This window comes from Thermoascus crustaceus (genome assembly GCF_041956765.1).
Source record: "Thermoascus crustaceus strain CBS 181.67 unplaced genomic scaffold VTN00scaffold_3, whole genome shotgun sequence".
Lineage (NCBI taxonomy): Eukaryota > Fungi > Ascomycota > Eurotiomycetes > Eurotiales > Thermoascaceae > Thermoascus > Thermoascus crustaceus.
In genome coordinates, this window is record NW_027192529.1 from 2,495,275 (window position 1) to 2,513,893 (window position 18,619).

At 50.5% G+C, this 18,619-nt stretch overlaps 8 protein-coding genes across 8 annotated transcripts; 4 read left to right on the forward strand and 4 right to left on the reverse strand.

The window, feature by feature from the left end:
• Nucleotides 1–21: 21 nt before the first annotated feature.
• VTN00DRAFT_6089 (uncharacterized protein) lies at nt 22–243 on the reverse strand (the record flags this gene model as incomplete). Its single annotated transcript, XM_069432686.1, has 1 exon — nt 22–243. One exon carries the CDS (start codon nt 241–243, stop codon nt 22–24), a length of 222 nt encoding a protein of 73 aa, XP_069288521.1.
• A 460-nt stretch (nt 244–703) lies between these two features.
• On the forward strand, nt 704–2,173 carry VTN00DRAFT_6090 (uncharacterized protein; the record flags this gene model as incomplete). Its single annotated transcript, XM_069432688.1, has 4 exons — nt 704–944; nt 1,005–1,097; nt 1,165–1,289; nt 1,451–2,173. The coding sequence occupies 4 exons, from the start codon at nt 704–706 to the stop codon at nt 2,171–2,173; spliced, it is 1,182 nt and encodes a 393-aa protein (XP_069288522.1).
• Nucleotides 2,174–4,483: 2,310 nt separating this feature from the next.
• Nucleotides 4,484–5,666, reverse strand: VTN00DRAFT_6091 (uncharacterized protein; the record flags this gene model as incomplete). The annotated part of the gene is made up of 2 exons (XM_069432689.1): nt 4,484–4,527; nt 4,598–5,666. The coding sequence occupies 2 exons, from the start codon at nt 5,664–5,666 to the stop codon at nt 4,484–4,486; spliced, it is 1,113 nt and encodes a 370-aa protein (XP_069288523.1).
• A 1,609-nt stretch (nt 5,667–7,275) lies between these two features.
• VTN00DRAFT_6092 (uncharacterized protein) lies at nt 7,276–7,818 on the reverse strand (the record flags this gene model as incomplete). Its single annotated transcript, XM_069432690.1, has 3 exons — nt 7,276–7,279; nt 7,347–7,368; nt 7,428–7,818. The coding sequence occupies 3 exons, from the start codon at nt 7,816–7,818 to the stop codon at nt 7,276–7,278; spliced, it is 417 nt and encodes a 138-aa protein (XP_069288524.1).
• Nucleotides 7,819–9,575: 1,757 nt separating this feature from the next.
• VTN00DRAFT_6093 (uncharacterized protein) lies at nt 9,576–9,917 on the forward strand (the record flags this gene model as incomplete). The annotated part of the gene is made up of 1 exon (XM_069432691.1): nt 9,576–9,917. The coding sequence occupies one exon, from the start codon at nt 9,576–9,578 to the stop codon at nt 9,915–9,917; it is 342 nt and encodes a 113-aa protein (XP_069288525.1).
• A 1,086-nt stretch (nt 9,918–11,003) lies between these two features.
• On the reverse strand, nt 11,004–12,685 carry VTN00DRAFT_6094 (uncharacterized protein; the record flags this gene model as incomplete). Its single annotated transcript, XM_069432692.1, has 9 exons — nt 11,004–11,201; nt 11,264–11,347; nt 11,400–11,414; nt 11,473–11,802; nt 11,858–12,018; nt 12,077–12,125; nt 12,184–12,399; nt 12,457–12,500; nt 12,559–12,685. 9 exons carry the CDS (start codon nt 12,683–12,685, stop codon nt 11,004–11,006), a joined length of 1,224 nt encoding a protein of 407 aa, XP_069288526.1.
• Nucleotides 12,686–14,538: 1,853 nt separating this feature from the next.
• On the forward strand, nt 14,539–15,803 carry VTN00DRAFT_6095 (uncharacterized protein; the record flags this gene model as incomplete). The annotated part of the gene is made up of 2 exons (XM_069432693.1): nt 14,539–15,054; nt 15,126–15,803. The coding sequence occupies 2 exons, from the start codon at nt 14,539–14,541 to the stop codon at nt 15,801–15,803; spliced, it is 1,194 nt and encodes a 397-aa protein (XP_069288527.1).
• Nucleotides 15,804–16,384: 581 nt separating this feature from the next.
• VTN00DRAFT_6096 (uncharacterized protein) lies at nt 16,385–18,013 on the forward strand (the record flags this gene model as incomplete). The annotated part of the gene is made up of 1 exon (XM_069432694.1): nt 16,385–18,013. One exon carries the CDS (start codon nt 16,385–16,387, stop codon nt 18,011–18,013), a length of 1,629 nt encoding a protein of 542 aa, XP_069288528.1.
• Between the last annotated feature and the right edge of the window lie 606 nt (nt 18,014–18,619).

Here is an 18,619-nt window from a genome sequence, read left to right on the forward strand (position 1 = left end):
GGACGGAAGGGAATTCGAGCGTCACCCGCAACATTCTGTTAAGACCTTATAACTTTTATCTTGCGGATGAAAGTACAGACCCCTTGGATGGCTGGGCCAGGCCCAAGCCATCGAAGGATAGATTGTCCCAAACAAGGGATGGAGAAGGGGGATATGACGCCAGTCGGACCATGTACTTGTTATGATATTCATGTACGGTACCAGGAAACGCCTCGGGGCCGTTGAGGCGATCGAAATGTGCATATAGATCAGAATAGCTGTTCAGGAAATGGAGTGTATTTTGGCATGGACGGATAGGAGCCGAGTAGCCAATGGCCGGCAGCAGGAGCGGTCTGCTCCGGCGCGCTGGAAGGAGGCGGAGAGACCCGGGGCGCAGTCGCCCCCGTGGCTTGAGCCCCCTTCTGGCCGCCGCTGCCCCGCCCAGGGTACGTCAGAGCCCCAGGCCGCCAGGCCGTAGCGAGGCGAGGCCCGCCGCGGAACAGATGTAGAAGAGCCAGCTGAGCAGCTCTCCAGCACACGATCCCCCGCCCCCTCACACTGCATGCGCTTCCTCTCTGTTACCGTCTTCATTCAATTAGATGGCCGTCACCGTGCCATCTAGTCTGCCATCGGCCCCTCGCAGCACCGCTGGTCCAATTGCTTTTCCCCTGTCTCACTCCCACGTCTTTTCGTTCGTTCTGAGACATGATCTCTAGCCATCCCAATGGCTACCCAGACTGTCGAACGTCCGGCACATGATCAGACTCTTCTCTCACAGGCAGAGACAAAGGATCTAGCTACCGTCCACGAGAGGGAGAAGCAGTTTGTGGCTTCGGTTCTGCCAGCTCAGCAGCGCATATTGAGCCCATTCCTGGTCCCAGGACGCCCAGAGGAGAAGCAGTTGGGCTTTTCTGCCAAAACCTTGCGCATCGATGACTTTGAACTACTTCGAACGTTGGGTACAGGTGTGTCCACCCTTGCCTGTTGACCCGGAATACCCAATCTAATGTTTTGTCGATTATCAGGAACCTTTGCTCGCGTGTGGCTCACGCGACTGAAGGATGCGAAAGATAACCGGAGTGGGATCTATGCGTTGAAAGTACTACGCAAGGTTGATGGTAAGGAAGACTCTGAATGTTGTAATCATCTCTAACAGATGGCTAATGAAGTCTTCCGCGTTGACAGTGGTCAAACTCAAGCAAGTGGAACATGTGCGTAACGAGCGCAGGACACTGGCTGCTGTTGCCGGCCATCCTTTCATCACGACCCTCATAACCACGTTTTCTGATGATCAATGTCTCTACATGCTGGTATGGATTCCGTTTCTATCAAGGACTAGAGGTTCCTAGCCACAAACTGCCCCAGTTATAAAAAACGTCCCATCAAGTGGCTTCTGCAGCCTATCGAATCCTGCAAGCACACGAGCGCATCGCCATCTCATGTTGTAGGTGCCCTACTAACTGAACTACAGCTAGACTACTGCCCGGGTGGCGAGATCTTCAGCTTTTTACGACGCGCACGACGATTCAACGAGGCTACGTCGAGATTCTATGCTGCTGAGATAACGTTGACGCTTGAATTTCTCCACGACGTCCAAGGTGTCGCTTACCGCGACCTCAAGCCTGAAAACATCCTTCTCGATGCGGAAGGACATCTCAAACTTGTTGACTTCGGTTTCGCAAAGCAGGTTGGTAACCGCGAGACGTATACTCTCTGTGGAACACCTGAATATCTGGCCCCAGAAGTCATCCATAATAGCGGCCATGGCCTTGCAGTTGACTGGTGGGCGCTGGGGATCCTAATCTACGAATTCCTGGTTGGGCAACCGCCCTTCTGGGATCAGAACCCTATGCGTATCTATGAACAGATTGTCGAGGGCCACATACGCTTCCCGCAGAACATGCCGGCCGCAGCCCGAGACATCGTTTCCTCACTCTGCAAGACTAATCCGACTGAGCGGCTGGGATACATATCCGGTGGCTCTGCGCGAGTGAAGGCCCACCCTTTCTTCGATGGAGTGAATTGGGATGATCTCTACTATCGCCGAGTGAAGGGTCCCATAATTCCCAGGGTCGATCACCCTGCGGATGCGGGGAATTTTGAAGAATACCCGCCACCACCTGATCCGCGGAAGCTGAGCATCTACACAGACGAGATGAAGGAGAAATACGAGCGCCTCTTCAGCGACTTCTAGGTTTGGGGCGGTAATCTTCCCCTGCATGTGCGATATGCGTTAGCTTCTACGGACTTTTAAGGTTGCACTTGGGTGGACTACATGCTAAATCCCTTCGATCTTCTTAGCTTTCACCGTCGATCGACCAGGACCTAGGACATTATCATCCGGAGATTTTTATTACCATTGCCTGCATTATGCTCTTGGCCACATCTGTTTCTAGCAAGTTTTTTGAGCTTTCTACGCGCTTCTTTCAATTCTCTACTTAAGACCGCAGCCGGTCTGGGTTAGATATCCCTGGGCGTAGGTCTTAATTTTGGATTTTTCGGATTTTACCTTATTCCCCTCACGCGGCCGATGAGTTTTATCTGCGAACGGCTGCGGGAGTTTATTTATTTCTTTCCAAATTGTGTCAATATTTTTGCTTGCTTTTCGACTTTGGATTCCTTTTCGTTTTTTTCTTTTTCTTGATCAATTTCAAATAATACATTACCATATCCACCAATGCTACAGATTTGATCGGAGGATCTGTCCCCCTCAGGCGTCTTGGCGATCGGTTCCATGGAGTCATGACCGTTTCGGATGGAGCATACAATCATAAGGAGAACATGAGAACCGGGACTGATGGCTCTTGGTTCTTGCTTTAGGTGTTTCTCCCGGGAATAGAAATGGAACCTGCATTCCCGCACGAGTTATAATTTTGACGTGGTCCCACGTAATTTCCTTGCTCTTCTCGCAAGGTCCTCTTTGCCTCTTTGATTTTATTATTCCCTCTGTGGCCAGTTCTGTTATTTTTCGTCTTTGCTAGCAGCTTGGCATTTTGAATTCAGGATACCATTGGTTTTTTTTTTATGATCTTAGTCTTCAGCAGCCTCTTTACGGCCTTGGGTTCTTCTTGCTCTCTACATACCCCTCGAAGGATCTTGATTTTATCTTCTTCTGATGGAAGGTCCAGAAGGACAGGACAGATATGAGATGTCTACCTAACCAAGATTCTGTGCCTACTCACCCTGATATACGTAGGTACCTACCTACCGATATCAGCCAGGCGGGACTTCCATCCATCATTCCAACCTTTTCAGACAGGACTTTTTTGATCTATTGGGTTTAACCAAGCACGTTATGTTACGTCATTATTTTGGGTTATATGCTTGCTTACTTTACCTACCCATCATCAGAATGATAATTAATTCAAGAAACAGAATGATGAGTTAACGAGACTATATGAATCTGCTACTACTACTGCTAGTTGTGTCCCTTTTTTTCTTTCTTTTATTGGCTTTGTTTTGTCTGTTTCTCAGCGTGTTCGGAAAACTTTACCCCTATTTGTCATGTCTCTTTATCTCTAGCTTTTCTAATTTTCGGATAAATAAAATAAAATAAAAATAAAAAATCTACCTAGATACCTACCTAGATAATAATAATAATAAAAGCACCCTTGAATGAGAAGGAAACTCGATTTGAAATTGAAATTGCTTTCTCAAGCTTGGTCTTTATTTTTTTTATTATTCCTTTTTAGCTCATCTAATGGTTTAATAATTCAATGTAATGTAATATAAATCTAATGTAGTGTGACATGGAACAAAAAACGTATGAGCTCCCCTTCCTCCTCCTCCAGGATCCGATTCTAGTTCAAGATAGGTAGGTAGGTAGACAGGTAGGTTTCTGTCCGGACAGATAGACAAAAGAGGGGAAAGAAAACCTTGCAAAAATATACATACATACGTACATACATCACAAACAAACATCCATGGCCCCACATACACCAGGAACAAAAAAACAAAAACGCCTTGCTAATGCTCGAATCGTATCGAATCGGGATCTAAAAGTCAAGATCAAGGGGATCGGATCAAATTGGAGAGGAAGGAAGAAATGGGGTAGATAGGTGGTTAATATACAGACGTTTGTCGTTTGTCTGTGTTGGTAGTTGGTAGTGTCGGGATGACGGGACGGGATGGAAAAGGTCCGGAGAGGTAATACAGTAGATAGCCGGAACGAACTTTGTGGACGCCCTTCAGATCTTCGAACATGATCCCGACGGGTAGGTAGGTTAGGCAGTAGGTATGAAAAGGATTCGTAGATCGATGATCCGGAGCTGAACTCCAAGTCTTCCGTCTGAGCTCAGCGCGAGGGATGCATGGATGGTGAGGATACGGTAACAAGAACAAGGAATTAGGCGTCCCAGGGTGGATTGCGTTTTTCAACTCCGCGTGGATATTTGTCAAGAATATGATTGATGGATGATCGGATCGATTGATGGTCTCGTAGATGAAGCCGTAATCCCGACGACAAAGAAGTATCCATTGATTAAAAACGTGGTGGTCGCGTTTATCATTGGGTGCCGATCTTGCGTTCCCATTCGGGTTTCCATGTTCCTGGTTCGATTTGAGTATGCGTAAACTAAAGCAGATGGATTGAGTTAAGGACGATATAAATGGTACAGACCCTCGAATTCATGCTTCACAAACGCCATCGGGTGATCCACATCCTCAGCGCCCATCTGCTGCACACCGGGACTGAAGCTCGTGATCGGCAAGACGACGACGTCGCCGACCTTCTTGTGCTCCGTGATCCCCGTAAAGTCCATAGCGGTGATGTTCTTCGCGTTCCCGTTCTCGTCCCGGAAGTACTCCGGGTTGTTGAAGTACCGGAACACGGTATCCGTCCAGACGGCCGGACCCGTAAACTCGACGATGCTCTTGTCCATCTTGGACTTGGTGAGGATACCCTCCCTCTTCATTCTCAACGTGTCTTCCGTGATGGTCGCGACGATGTCGCGCAGCACCGGGTGGCCCGGTTTCGCCTGGATCGTCCACTGGCAGAATTGGATCCGGCGCGAGTACCACTGGTGCCAGTCGGGTCGGTCAGGGTCGGCCTCGATGCCGATGACGAGGCCGATGGTCGATCGGTCAAAGTCCTGGGGGAGCCAGTCGATGGCGGGCTTGAGCGCGATGGTGTCGATGTCGCTGTAGATGCCGCCGCGGGCGAGCAGGATCAGGTAACGGAAGAAGTCCGCCTTCAGCACGGCGAGCGGCAGCGCCTGGTAGGCCTCCTGGATCTCGGGCATCGAGGCGTACAGGTACCGGATCAGGTGGAAGGCGGTGTCGTCGGGGACGACCTCATGGACGAAGCCCGGGTGTAGCTCCGACCAGCTGGCCTCGAAGGGACGCAGGGACTCTTCGAAGGAGCCCGAGGCCGGGGTGTACTTCCATGTCTGCCAGATGTATGCGGGGAACTTGCTCTCGAGGTCGTACGGGAACTGGTAGCGCAGTCGCTCGCGCAGCGGCATGCTGGCTATGTCCTCACTGGATAATCGTGGTAGAGAGGTGACTTTCTTCTTTTTCTCCGCCTGTCGGGGCTCTGGTATCTGGGCGGCGGCGGCGGCGTCATCGTTCTCTTCTCCGGTCGAGGCGGACGAGGGTGTCTGCGGTGCGGAGGAGTGGGAGGACCGGAGGAGGAAGATGAAGGTGATGAGGAAGACGGCGGCGATCAAGGATTTTCGAAAGGTCAACATGGTAGGCGAATTCGACTCGGAGGAACTTGGGGAGACTCAGGACGGGTAGACCGCAGGGTCCGCGGTGTTGTATGTACACCACGAGCTTGTGGTGTCCGCAAGCTCCGTGGTTTTCGAAGGGTGTGACGGGGTGACGTAGAGAAAAAGACCGCGAGGCCCTGCAGCAGCTATCCAATCCTCACATCCATGAGAGAAACAGTCTACATGGAGACGGCAGGAAAGAGAAAAAAATAGGAAAAGGGAGGATGGCAGCGTAGCACGAGCGCAGCTGGAGAGAAAACGGAGATCTTTTCAGGTCCTTCGCGTGGCCTCCGCGGGCGACGGTGACTGGCCGCGAGCGGCTCGTCTGGCGCGGCCCGATCTAAACCGTCCTGTCGTACTCGTCGATCATCTTCTGCTGCTGTACGGCTTCATCTGTTCTGTTCAACGAAGCCGTTTGCAGAAAGAAACTCCACCGGAGACAACCGATCGAAAAGCAGTTTGCCCCATTCCAACCGTCTCTGAGTGAGATTGAATCGTCTGATGTCACGTCAAGGAGTGCCATCTTCGAACCTCAGAGATCTTAGCGGCGCACACCAGAGAGGATCGCAATTTCTCTTGGCCGTTTCAGCTTGGGGTAACGAGGTATCTTCCTAAAGGTTCCAATCCGCCATCACGAACTATAAAGCCGCGTCATTCCCCCACTTGTCTGCGACATAGCACCTATTAATACCCCTGCCTGGTAGCCTTTCCCCCTCTATACGGAGTAGTATCTTGTACACGGTAGTGCTGTACATTAACCTAAGTGGTCCTGATCTGGCAACGGAGTCGGAGTCCGCATACCCAAAAAGGGCATGCATTCCTGGGACTGCGGAGAATTTGATACGGAGTATACCCCTTACATACATACTGCTCACGACCTTATCTATCTTCTCTCTTCCGCTGCAAACAGATTATGCATTCGCTGCAATTGCAACTAAAATCAGGTAGCACAAGCAGAACAATCCCCCCCCTTTTTTAAATTTTTTTTCCTGTGCTCTTCTCAGAAGTGTCCTCGTACTCCAATCTCTGATTCCTCCAGCAACATGATATAAAGTCTAGGATAATATGATTTGGGGTTATAAATTTCCTGGCGGATACAACATCTCATTTCCCTGCCTCCTCAGGGATATTTGCCTGCAGTACTCAATGTTCCTTAGAATTTTGAGCAATCAGACATAAATGATAGTTATGTTATTCCTTCGTTCTTCCACCAAACAGTTGTATTGAATTGTTGTGTGTCGTTATTGGATGCTGCCTGCTTCGGCTTTACTGTGTTTCTGAGTGGGGTCATTTGTTCTCATTGTTCCCAATGCGAGCTGTGAGTGGGAGATGTAGTTCTTCTATATACACATTCTGTCAGAGGAACGAGGAACTAGTCCTAATAGGTAGCGAGCGACGTTAATTCCAATCTGACTATCTAAAATGAGTGGAATGACTGCATCAATTTCAACCTCAATAACTCAACCAAATCTGCATAATCTTGATATCAATTCCAAATAATAATCCCCTTGAATCTCGCATATAATGAGACGATTTTCAAGACATGATTGAAACGATTGCAGTGTTGAGCGGGGATCGGCGGATCTGACTACCTATTCATCGAATTATTATAAGTCCTAGTTGACACCTTCTAGGGCTTTGCTGGTAGGTGTCGCATACCCAAAAGACGAACCTGCCCGTTCTGCGGGCTCCATCACCCCGAAGCACCAATCACACATAGAAAGCCAGAGTCTTGAGTACCTGCAAGTCCTCCTTCGGTACATGACTGAGCATTGCGACATCCTGGGCCACCGGGATAAGGTTCTCCATTCACGTTGCCTGCACTGATGCTGATTGCGTTGTTACACCCTTGGCTGTTGACTTCTGTCCATGTTCCAGTATACGAGCCGCCACAAGCGTTCACAGTGCAGCTACTGCCTGGAGTCTGGACCGGCAGCTCACATCCACCGTCAGCCTCGACGTTAAAGAAATCTGCATTATTGTCGCACACGACCCGAACTCCGTATGTCTCGGTGTGCCCGCCCATGTCATCCGCCCCGAATGCCAGAACGCCTATCTGTGCTGAATAGACCTTGCTAACACTCAGTAAGAGTGCATATACACTCAGCGGTATGAGCGTAGGGATCTTCATAGTTTTTCTATAAAATTCCCTTAAGACTCCTATAACGCTTTTCAGCGTTAAAAAACACTTGTTGAAAACTGTAAAAAGTATAAAAAGTTTCCCAGAGTAAATGTGTTACGCACTGGTATCCGACACGATCAGTTGGGACAAGGTAGGAGTTGGACTTGCCGGTTCTGGCTTCCTGCTTCGATGACACTATCACTTATACTAGATGCTGCGGTCTGTCGAGTCGAGTGTCTGATAAGGTCTTTAGGTATTGAAGGACTTGATGGAGAAAGCAGAGCCAAGTAGGTCAGTACAAAGGTAGCTTCCCTACTTTATATAAGACCTCGAGTGCGTTGCTCAGCCACACCACCTCCATGGATCTTTTTTTTTCTTTTTTCTTCTCAGAAATCACTACACTGCCTCCCTCGTCCCAACTTGCTGCAGCTGTGGATTTACGGTGTCCTGGCCACTCACCCCCAATGAGCCATTCCAGGTCGCCCAGAGTTGATGACCTCCCCCCTCCCCATATGCATTCCCCAAATCCTTTTTTTCTTTCTCCTGACTTTTCTTCCCTCCTTTCAGGTCGGTCGGTTCGGTTTCGCCTTCCCTGTTCCTCCTTGTTTGAGAGAGATGGCTGACTGACTATCATCTGTGCGTGCTCCTCTTCAACGGCTTCTGTAGAGCCCAGGACGTCCACGGACAAGCTCCGGTCCTCTGGGGTTCTCGTTCTAGCACAGCCGCCCTGCGTGTTCTATCTTGGTGAAATCACCAGCCTTGTCAATGGATGCAAGGGTCCTGTTTGGGGGGCCTTACAACTTCATGTTTTGGGGACCTTACAACCTCATCGCGAATGGGAAAAATGCCTCGCGAGGTTTCTATCTATATCGTTGTATACTGTCTCTAGGTGCCTCAGTGAGGCAGTGACGAATACCAACCCAGGACGGAGATGACGCGGCTGGTCGCTCACAATATTCTTACAGCGCCCTGTCACGTCCCATCGCAGATCTGGTATCCATGACATGTTGGATATCATGATCATGTTAAGTGGTATGCTGAATCAACATTATATCTTCGTTCCGGGAGCCATGCGCTGCTGATGAGCTCCTTTGGATCGGCGATGGCGAGAGGGGTTGACCTTGGGGCTTGGTTCAGGAGTCCCCGAGGCCTGAGTAGCAGAGGCAGAATCTGTCCAGAAGCACACGCTTCATGGGCCATTGCTCGTCTTTGCTTTTCCTATAGAATGATATCCTCGGATCCGAGTTTGGGAAGTGCGTCCTCTCTCACATTTCATCCCCCCTGGGTTCCTCCGACTCTCCCCCTCCCGCCTCCCCTTCAGTCCCTGAAAGCCATGGAGAGGAGTCTTGATACGATTCAGTTTAATCTTCCCCGCTTGCATCGTCTTCTCCGTGGAAGCCGTTCCCTATGCCCCAATTTTCGCTCTTTGTCTTCTACTGACACCTTCCAGGGTGTTCAGCTGTGATCATCGACAGCGACAGTGAATCTTTGGAAGGTGCCCTCACCAATGATCTCTGATGATACGCCCCGGCAAAAGGACAGCTCTCCGGGCAGTGACTCCGTCCCTGCAACCTCACCAGATTCGTCTGGCGCTGAGAGCATGACCAGTAACGGTGGTTCCAGAACAGTAGGCCGTTGTGAAAGCAAATCGGAAATAGAGCGCAATGCGAGCCATGTGACTTCCTCCACCAAACCAGAAGAGGTACGAAAGAGTGTCCGAACAAAGGTCTGATGGCGCAGACGGACTGGTGTGGACAGCTCCAATAATGGACAAGAGACGCAACTCTCCGATCAATATATACAGCCGTCACCAGTACCCAGCTTCCTCCCGCACTCATTCTTCCTGTTGGGTTCAGAAGCACATGGTCTACAGTCCCAAGGGAGCTCCCCTTGCCGTTGTCATACCGGTGCGTTGTTCGATGAGATCCCCAGGTATCGGATGCGAGAAGAATTCCCCAAGGAGAGTTGACATCAAAGTAGTTGGAACGGAAGCGACGACAGGGGGTGATCCTGCTGATGCAAATTTCTATGATGACGAACTGACCAAGCTGCCTTCGGCCGAAGACTCGGACTCTGAGGGACAGCAACGCCTTGAGGAAACGACGTAAGCGAGCAATTGTGATGACGAAGGTAGTGGACAAAGTTCCAGTCGCGGCGGACAGTATGGCCTGATGATGAGACCTACGAGATTTTCGGTCGATGCGTTCTCCGCATTCAGCCTCACGGATCGCGGCTAGCGTATTTCTTTACCTTCATACCCGATATTATCAGTCGGCAAGACCCTATATCATCGCAGAAGGGTCCTGATGGCTCGTCTCCCCCTTCTGGTGGCGGTTTTGAGATCGGCAATCAAAGACGGCTAGGCTAGGTGAGTAGGAAGAGTGAGCTGCTCGCAGATTTTTGAACGATAGATCTAACTATCTATCTACCTATTATCTACCTATTTGTGCTGACACCACTCCATCTCAATGATAGCATACCGGTGGAAAGTGGAGGATAGGTAATCTGCATCAAACCCCCCCCTTTATTAACTGATCATCCGTGTCGATGTCTTGACCTTTCACTGGTACGCAGCACGCGTGTACACTCCGTACTTCTTTTATCTTCTTCATCGACTGGAAACGAGTTACCTATCCGCCTATATGCGTGGCTGAGAATGTTCCATTAGATTATTAGAGCATTTTGAGGCTGAGAAGTAGAATGGGGACCCTAGGTAGATAAGAGATTGTATGTACATGTACTGTAGAACGGATTCCATCTCATCCCTAGAACTATCTATTCTCTATTCGTCTATCTGGGGCAGAGTGTTCTGCCTGATGGATGGCGGGGGTGTTTCCAATGTCCAGATGGAAGTTTTTGATTTTGCTTTCTCCTCTTTTCTTGTTTTCGTTTCTCTCCTTAGTGTGGTGGGAGAGATGTACTTGGAAGTCATGCTTCCCTAGGCAATCAATGCCGTTTTAGGTACAGTAAATGGATAGATAGATAGAGATACGAGTAATAATCGCGCTGTATGTCATCGCTTTAATCATATAGAAAGAGAAGCGGATTCTATCCTTTTCGGTCATTCAAGACCGAGCTGAGGCTCCTGCAAATGGAAGGGTTTTTATGGGGGGCTCAAGCCACAACGCTCATCTCTTCATGTCGCGTCGTCAAGTCGCATCTAGTGTCACGTCAAACGGGGCGCTGGAAAGATTTCAACCCATGTTCAGCTTCTCCATCGCCTCGCTGGCATCCTTCCCGACGTCCGCGCCAGTCGCCTCGTTCAGGGTCTTTCCCTCCTCTGCTTTCTGCTCCGCGGCTTTCTTCATCTCCAGGTACTTGGTGCCCTTGTCCTTGGGCTTCTTCTGCTTCTTCTCCTTTGGCACCTCGGCGGGGTAGGCCTTCTTCTCGATCTGGAGAAAAAGCTGAATTAGAATCCGGACCCCCCAATACAGAGTTTCAGAGGCTGGCTTACCTCCTGCCATTCGGGGTTGGATGTGAATTCCTTCTGGATGGGGTCAAGGAGTCTCTGCAGGGCGGCAGTTACGGCTGGTTTAAGCTGGTCTACTGTTAGCAGTGAAGGGGATAGAAGACTCGGACGGGCGTCATACAAGTTGAGGGGTAAGCTGGAAAATAAAGTTAGCATCTATCATTTAGTACTTCAGGAAGTTATGCTCGACTTACTATGTCCTTCTGGTAATCCTCCTTCATCGCTTCAGGGGTGGTATACACAAGAGGCTCTCCCTCCTTCCGCTCGACGACAAAACGACGCTCGCCGTCAAGCAGCCCGCTGGCGGGGAACAACACGTGCTCAACGAAGGCAAGGAGTCCATTGTCTTCCACTTCCTTTGGAGCAGCGTTTGCTTTCTTGATCTTGCGGGCAACAACGTCTGGTGGGTCGATCAGGTCGATCTTGGAGTTGGGGTCACTGGCAGACATCTTGCCACCAGCTAACCCTGGAACCATTGGGTTCATAAGGTGTGCTCGGACACGGTATCCAATTCTGGGAAGCGCCTGCAGAATTCATGAGCGGCGCGTCTCCGGAACTTGGAAAAAAAAACCAACATACCTCGGTTGCGAGGGTAAAGATCTTGCGCTGGTCGACACCACCAAACTGCGCATGGACATCCAAGGCCTCTTCGTCGAGCGCTTGTAGAAGGGGGTAAATAAGACCACTGAGGGTTGGGTTGTCAACTTGCTTCACGACTTCAGCACCGGCTTTCCTGGCATCTGCGAGGCGCAGTTAGAGACGTCCGATCGTAAACGACAAAGTATAAGGAATTCATACCGTGCTCCGTGGTGATGGCAGTAAGCCGGTACACATCCATCGCATATTTCTGCACCATCTGATCAGATCCAATGTCTCGTTCCAGTCGGTATACATGTGTCAATTACCGCAGAAAGCTGGTAGGAGCTGCCAAGCACAAACTCAAGCTTCTCAATCGGGACATTAAGTGCGCGGAGGAGCGCAGTAATGCAGAATCGGTAGTACTTGGCTCTGTATTCAACTAATTCAATCGGGGCCTTGAGGTTATCGAGGAAGCCATGTACGTCGGCAAGCAGGACCTTGACATTGCAACCAGCTTGGAGGAACTGCGCGAGCTTGATCATCTGTTTCCCGCATGAGCCTGTCCAATATAGATATACACGGTGTACAATGGGCCTTACCGGAACGAAGTAGCCACAGTGAACTTTACCGGTTGGCGCCGTACCTAGATCCCCCGTGAATATCCCATGATTCCAGAAAATGAGTCGATTGGTGTCACCAACCCCAGTAGATACGGAGGGGCTCTCCCTTCTTCAGCACATCTTCTATTATTTCGGGATTAAGAACCTCAGCGAGGTTCTCCCGAATCAGGTCGAACTTCTGCTGCCACGTAAGTTCGTTGCCGCTCATGCTGGGCGTCTAATATGTCTTGACATATGACTGCAACAGAGCGACAAAAACGTGGGGGAAGAGGCTATCGCAGATAAGCGCCCCTCGCTAAGGCCTCACCGCCTTCATGAAATCACATGAGGTCACATGACTAGAGAGGGGGCATGTGTTGTTAAGGTTATTACCAAGGTTGCAACAATATCATTGTGGTAATTTAGAATAAGACTTGTAGGATTCAATTTGATAATCTACAGCTATGCTGTAAGTATGTATATTTTTAGCACTAGAGCAATCCAAGAAGAGATCGAATCACCCGACGGCAATGCGAGTCTTTGCGGGCTGTGTAATTTGGTATAGAGTGTGTTTACCTTCCTGGGAGTGGCGGGTGAAGAGGGAGACCCATAGAAATGCATGTGATAAAAATGCAGATTCTCTCATAGACCTACTCTGTAGATGTCGTGGCGGCATACTGTTCTCAAAATAGTAATCCAATGTTAGTGGTGCACAGTGTAGCTAGGCCTAGAGAAGCTAGTGAGTGATGGCGATGAAGCAGATGGATTCTTGGCGAGTGTCATGCTCCTCAAACTGCACAACACACTTGACACTGTTGTGTCGGAAACAGCTGTTCTCCCCACAATTTGTTGTTATATGCAAGGCACGACCTCTTAACTGTCGGTGCCCAACTCAATCTCCGGAAGAATTCGAGGTCCGAGCGTGTCACAGCCCCTCCCCCAGTGGCTGTGCCCTTGTCTGAAGTCGGTGGCCGTACCGCAGCCAGTGCTAACCTCGTGGAAGACGGATTTACCAGTCGCCTGCGAATCTGCGATAGTTAGTCCTTGCTGTGACAAATAGGAGGGCGATACAGCAAGCGAAGCTTTTTAACCCTTGCGGAGAATTGCTTGGCGATGACAATATCCACGATGTGCCGATCGATGATTGAACGACCTGCCGCTCCCGAGTTTTCCACTGCAAATCATCACCCTTCGGTGGTATAGTCCAGCGGCTCATGCACTGCCATTCCCGCTCAGACTCAGCACGTGCTGGTTGCGGAACCGCCGTGCAGGAGAGGCGTTGTTTGGAACGCCTCTGATAGGCTGTCTCTTGTTTCCAATATTAAATGGCGCATGGGAGACAGCCGGCATAACCTGACAGGATGTTCCAGAGCAAGAAAACCCCTGGTGACTCTTCCTAGTCAGGGACGCCTGAAGGACCCGTTCCAACAAAGGGCAGCGGGCTTACAATATTAATGACAGCGCGATTTTATCCAGCTTACTATGGAGGACACCGGTCAGAACGGAGTATTGCGGACGATGTCTTCCCTTGAAGCAGCACATAGCGCCCGTGCACAAAGCTTGTCATTTTAAGTGCATCTGGATTCCGAGGCAAGTAAAACGCGATCCCGTTGATGGATGATGCAGTGTGACCCGGGCCGCTGTCATTATAAGCGACAGGCAACTACTCCTCTTTTGGTCAAGTTGACGCCGTCCGTATAAAAACTGGCCAGGCCCCCAACTCGAGGCAGTACAGGGGATCTACTGCCTAGAAGCGCTGGGCGTTACCTCAGCCTCGGTGGGTCGAGGACGCGAATCAGCCGTACCAGTACTTAGGACCTTTGTTTCCTTTTTCTTCAGGCCCTGTGGTGACATCAAGACATATTTGAAAACAGGACCCCTTATTCCCGTACCAAAGACCATTGTTATATCATATATTCGTCTATTCGCACACTCATTCCATTATGAACTCGATCATCAATTGACGGATCAGCTCATCAATGTCCTTCCCTCCCCCCGGTCCTTGAAGTTACCCGCAGAGGCCTGTCTGTCGAGTTACTTCCGTGTTCAAAGCCAAAACATCCCTTCTACACAACAGGAAAGATGGGCAGCCAAACGCCCTTGGATATCGACAAGACGTCAGATGTTGAGAGGACTATTTTGAAACCTGCACATCAGACTACGGGGGTACTTGCAGGACCGTGGACGCGGAGAAAAATATCAATTTTCGCGGGGCTCATCCTCTTCGGACTCGGGCTTGTTGCGATGATCATCACCCTTCCGATAGTTCTGCCACGAAAACACCATCAGGGCTATGACCCCAACGACCCCAGCTCTTACCCCACCCCCAACGATGCAATTCCAAACAGAAAGGACGATCCGACTCATCCGATTCGTGTTCTCAACAACTTCCCTGACCCGGGGCTAGTTGAGTATAATGGCACTTGGTATGCCTTTGGTACAAATCCTAAGAAGAACGACCCCGACGTGCATCCACACATTCCGATCGCAATCTCACACGATTTCATACATTGGAACCGGACCACTCATGATGCGCTTCCCACTCTAGCACCGTGGGAGAGAAAGAGAAACCATTGGGCTCCAGATGTGATTCAAAGGGTAAGTCAATACCAGCGAAGGTCGGGTGTGAGGTGCTCTTGACTAGTATAATGCTGATACCCCTCGCGCAGGACGATGGAAAATTCTTGATGTATTATGCCGGAGAGCTGAAGGACTGGCGGAGACACCACTGTGTGGGTGTCGCCGTCTCGAATGACACAAACCCCCTAGGGCCGTATCGCCCACAGGAAAAACCCTTGGCTTGTCCACGTCTATATGGAGGGGCCATCGATCCTTCTCCATTTAGGGATACAGATGGTAAATTGTACGTCACATACAAGGCCGACGGAAATAGTGTTGGACATGGCGGAGATTGCAATAATGGGAAGGACAAAAAGGTTCCAGTGCCAATCATGCTTCAAGAGCTCGAAAGTGATGGTGTCACCCCCGTTGGGGAGCCGGTCCAAATCCTGAACATCGAGAAGGATGATGGGCCCCTTGTTGAAGCCCCGAATATCGTTAAATCGGAGCAAGGCATCTACTTCTTGTTCTTCTCCTCTCACTGCTTCACGTCACCGTGGTACGATGTCAAATTCGCCACGTCCAAGTCGCTCAAGGGCCCCTATAAAAGGGCTAAGCGAGCGCTCCTGAAGACAGGAGACTATGGTCTTATTGCTCCTGGGGGAGCCACAGTCTCCAGGGACGGAACGAAGATGGTTTTTCACGCAGACTGCGAGGCATTCAGATGCATGTATGCCGCAGGAATCAAAATCCACTCGAATGAAACGATCACATTCGATGCCGTCTGAACTCTCGAACTGAGAAGTTGGAGCGAACAAGCCCTCTTCCTGTTTGCGCTGGAGGAAGAGGTGGTCTGCAGACGTTGACATGCTTCGACGCAGTACATTTGATATCTCGTCGCATTTTTTTTTAATGACGTACTGTATGGGAACATGCATATTGATACCCACTGGAGAGGAGTGTATGAGCGTTGTTATGAGATTTGTATTTTTGTCATTGGATTTGTACATATTTTGTGCTTTTGGTCTACGAAGCAGAGGATTTTTGGGTACATAGCATACTCCATCTGTCTATCTAGGTACATGTACTGTAAGATGACTTCATGATCGTGCCCGGGAACACAGACATTATTACATAAGCGTAAGTATGCAGTGCACAAAACATATACTGCCGTCGTCCACCGCCAGGCTGCGCACCAATCGAGGCCCCAAGAGATGACGCGATCGAGCAGCTCCCACGCGCTGTACGACATGCGGCCGTGGGGCAGACTTGGTCGTCTCCGCCTCCGCGATGGAGAAAACATGCTCCGCGAGCTTTTCTTGAATCCTCAGTCCTACCCCGCCGTACGTCCAGCACCGTTTCCGCCATCATGATCTCTCTCCGCGGTGCTGTGCGATCAATCCCGCGCAGCCTGAAAGCCTCCGGGCTGCGATATGATGGCGCCTCATACGCAATTGCCGGAAAACCTCGTTTGTCAGCGGTCCAGGTAACCGGGACAAGGTCGATACATGCATATCCGCCTCGCAGAGCGCAGCCAGCCGTCGCGGAGAGTGAGGAACAATCTTCCGGGCGGGCTCAGAGGGATTCTTCCTCTAACCCGGCTCTGTCCTTCCCCTGCCTTGATGCCCAAGAAGCAAAATCCGCTTCTCTGTCAGCCAGATCGCTCCAGTCGGGTCCGGAGCCGTCCTACACCACCGGTCACCATGAGCGCTTTCAATGCCACGAGCCATTGCTGCTGGACTGGGGTGGAGTGTTGCCGGAATTTGACATCGCATATGAGACATGGGGTCAATTGAACGCAGACAAGAGCAACGCGATTCTCCTCCACACAGGTCTCTCTGCCTCGAGCCATGCGCACAGCACGGAGACGAACCCGAAGCCGGGCTGGTGGGAGAAGTTTATCGGCCCCGGGGCACCACTGGATACGGACAAGTACTTTGTGATATGCACGAACGTCATCGGAGGATGCTACGGGAGTACAGGACCTTCGTCGATCGACCCCTCTGATGGCAAGAGATATGCGACGAGGTTCCCGATCCTGACGATCGAGGACATGGTGCGTGCGCAATTCAGACTTCTGGACTCTCTCGGGATCACAAAACTCTACGCATCTGTGGGATCCAGCATGGGAGGGATGCAGAGTCTGGCGGCTGGTATCTTGTTCCCTGACAGGGTGGGCAAAATCGTCAGCATCAGCGGATGTGCGCGCAGCCATCCGTACAGCATTGCTATGCGGCACACACAGCGGCAGGTTCTGATGATGGATCCCAAGTGGAACCGCGGCTTCTACTACGACTCGATCCCGCCGCACTCAGGCATGAAACTCGCTCGAGAAATCGCGACCGTGACCTACCGGAGCGGACCAGAATGGGAGAAGCGATTCGGACGCAAGCGCGCGGATCCAAGTAAACAGCCGGCCCTCTGCCCGGACTTCCTGATTGAGACCTACCTTGACCACGCCGGGGAGAAGTTCTGCCTGGAGTACGACCCCAACAGCCTGCTGTACGTGTCCAAGGCAATGGACCTCTTCGACCTGGGACATGCGAACCAGATCGAGACCCAGAGACGACGAGCAGAGAACGAGGCCAAGATCGCCCGCGGCTGGCGGAATATCCGCTCCAACGACGCCGCCTGCAGTCTCACGCTTCCGGAGAAGCCATACGAGGAGCAGCCTTCCGTCACCGCATCTACCCCGCCAATGGATCAGTCCGTCGCTGGTCGTAGCCCGCAGCCCAGCGACCCGGCCACGACCGCACCCCAGGATCTGATAGCGGGTCTTGCGCCGCTGAAGAACCACCCCGTGCTGGTGATGGGCGTTGCCAGTGATATCCTCTTCCCTGCCTGGCAGCAGCGCGAGATTGCGGAGACGCTCCGCGCCGGAGGGAACACCACCGTTGAGCACGTTGAGCTTGGAGAGGATGTCTCCCTATTCGGACATGACACATTCCTGCTCGATTTGAAGAATATCGGTGGAAAGGTCGGGCAGTTCTTGGGATAAAGTATACTTATATACTCATGGCAAGGGGGAATAAAATAATAACTCACCGTATGGTTTTACTGCCTATACGATGGTTGGTCACGAACAAAACAGCAAAAAAGCGATGCATTGCAAGGCGTTCATTAAGGGAGGTCATTTTTTTGTGAGCATGTTTTAGTTTTCTGATGATTATATTATTTATCTTCTTTTATTCTACTGGTGCCATGTACATATGGATATTTGAATGTTATACTATCGGACAGCATCTCAAAACTTTTTTTTCCTATCTTAGCGTTTCCGAGGTACTACATACATCCTTGTTTTCTACATCAAGTATCATGGATAACCGGGCCCAATTTATCACCAGACGAAAGATTCTTAACGTCAAGCGATCTGTATCTATCTGTCTCAGGAGCTCACAGCCTATTCTTAACACTTGAAAAAAAAGTCTCATTTCCAGTGCAAAGAAATAACGTGGGATATTCTATTGCAACTAGTGCATGCATCTGCGTCCTACCTACTCGAGAACCGGAGAGACTTGCCAAATTTCCAGAGACCCACATCTGGACTTTCCCTTTTTGACCGAAAGGGCATGTCTCTCCATCGACATTTCATCCAGGTCCAAGT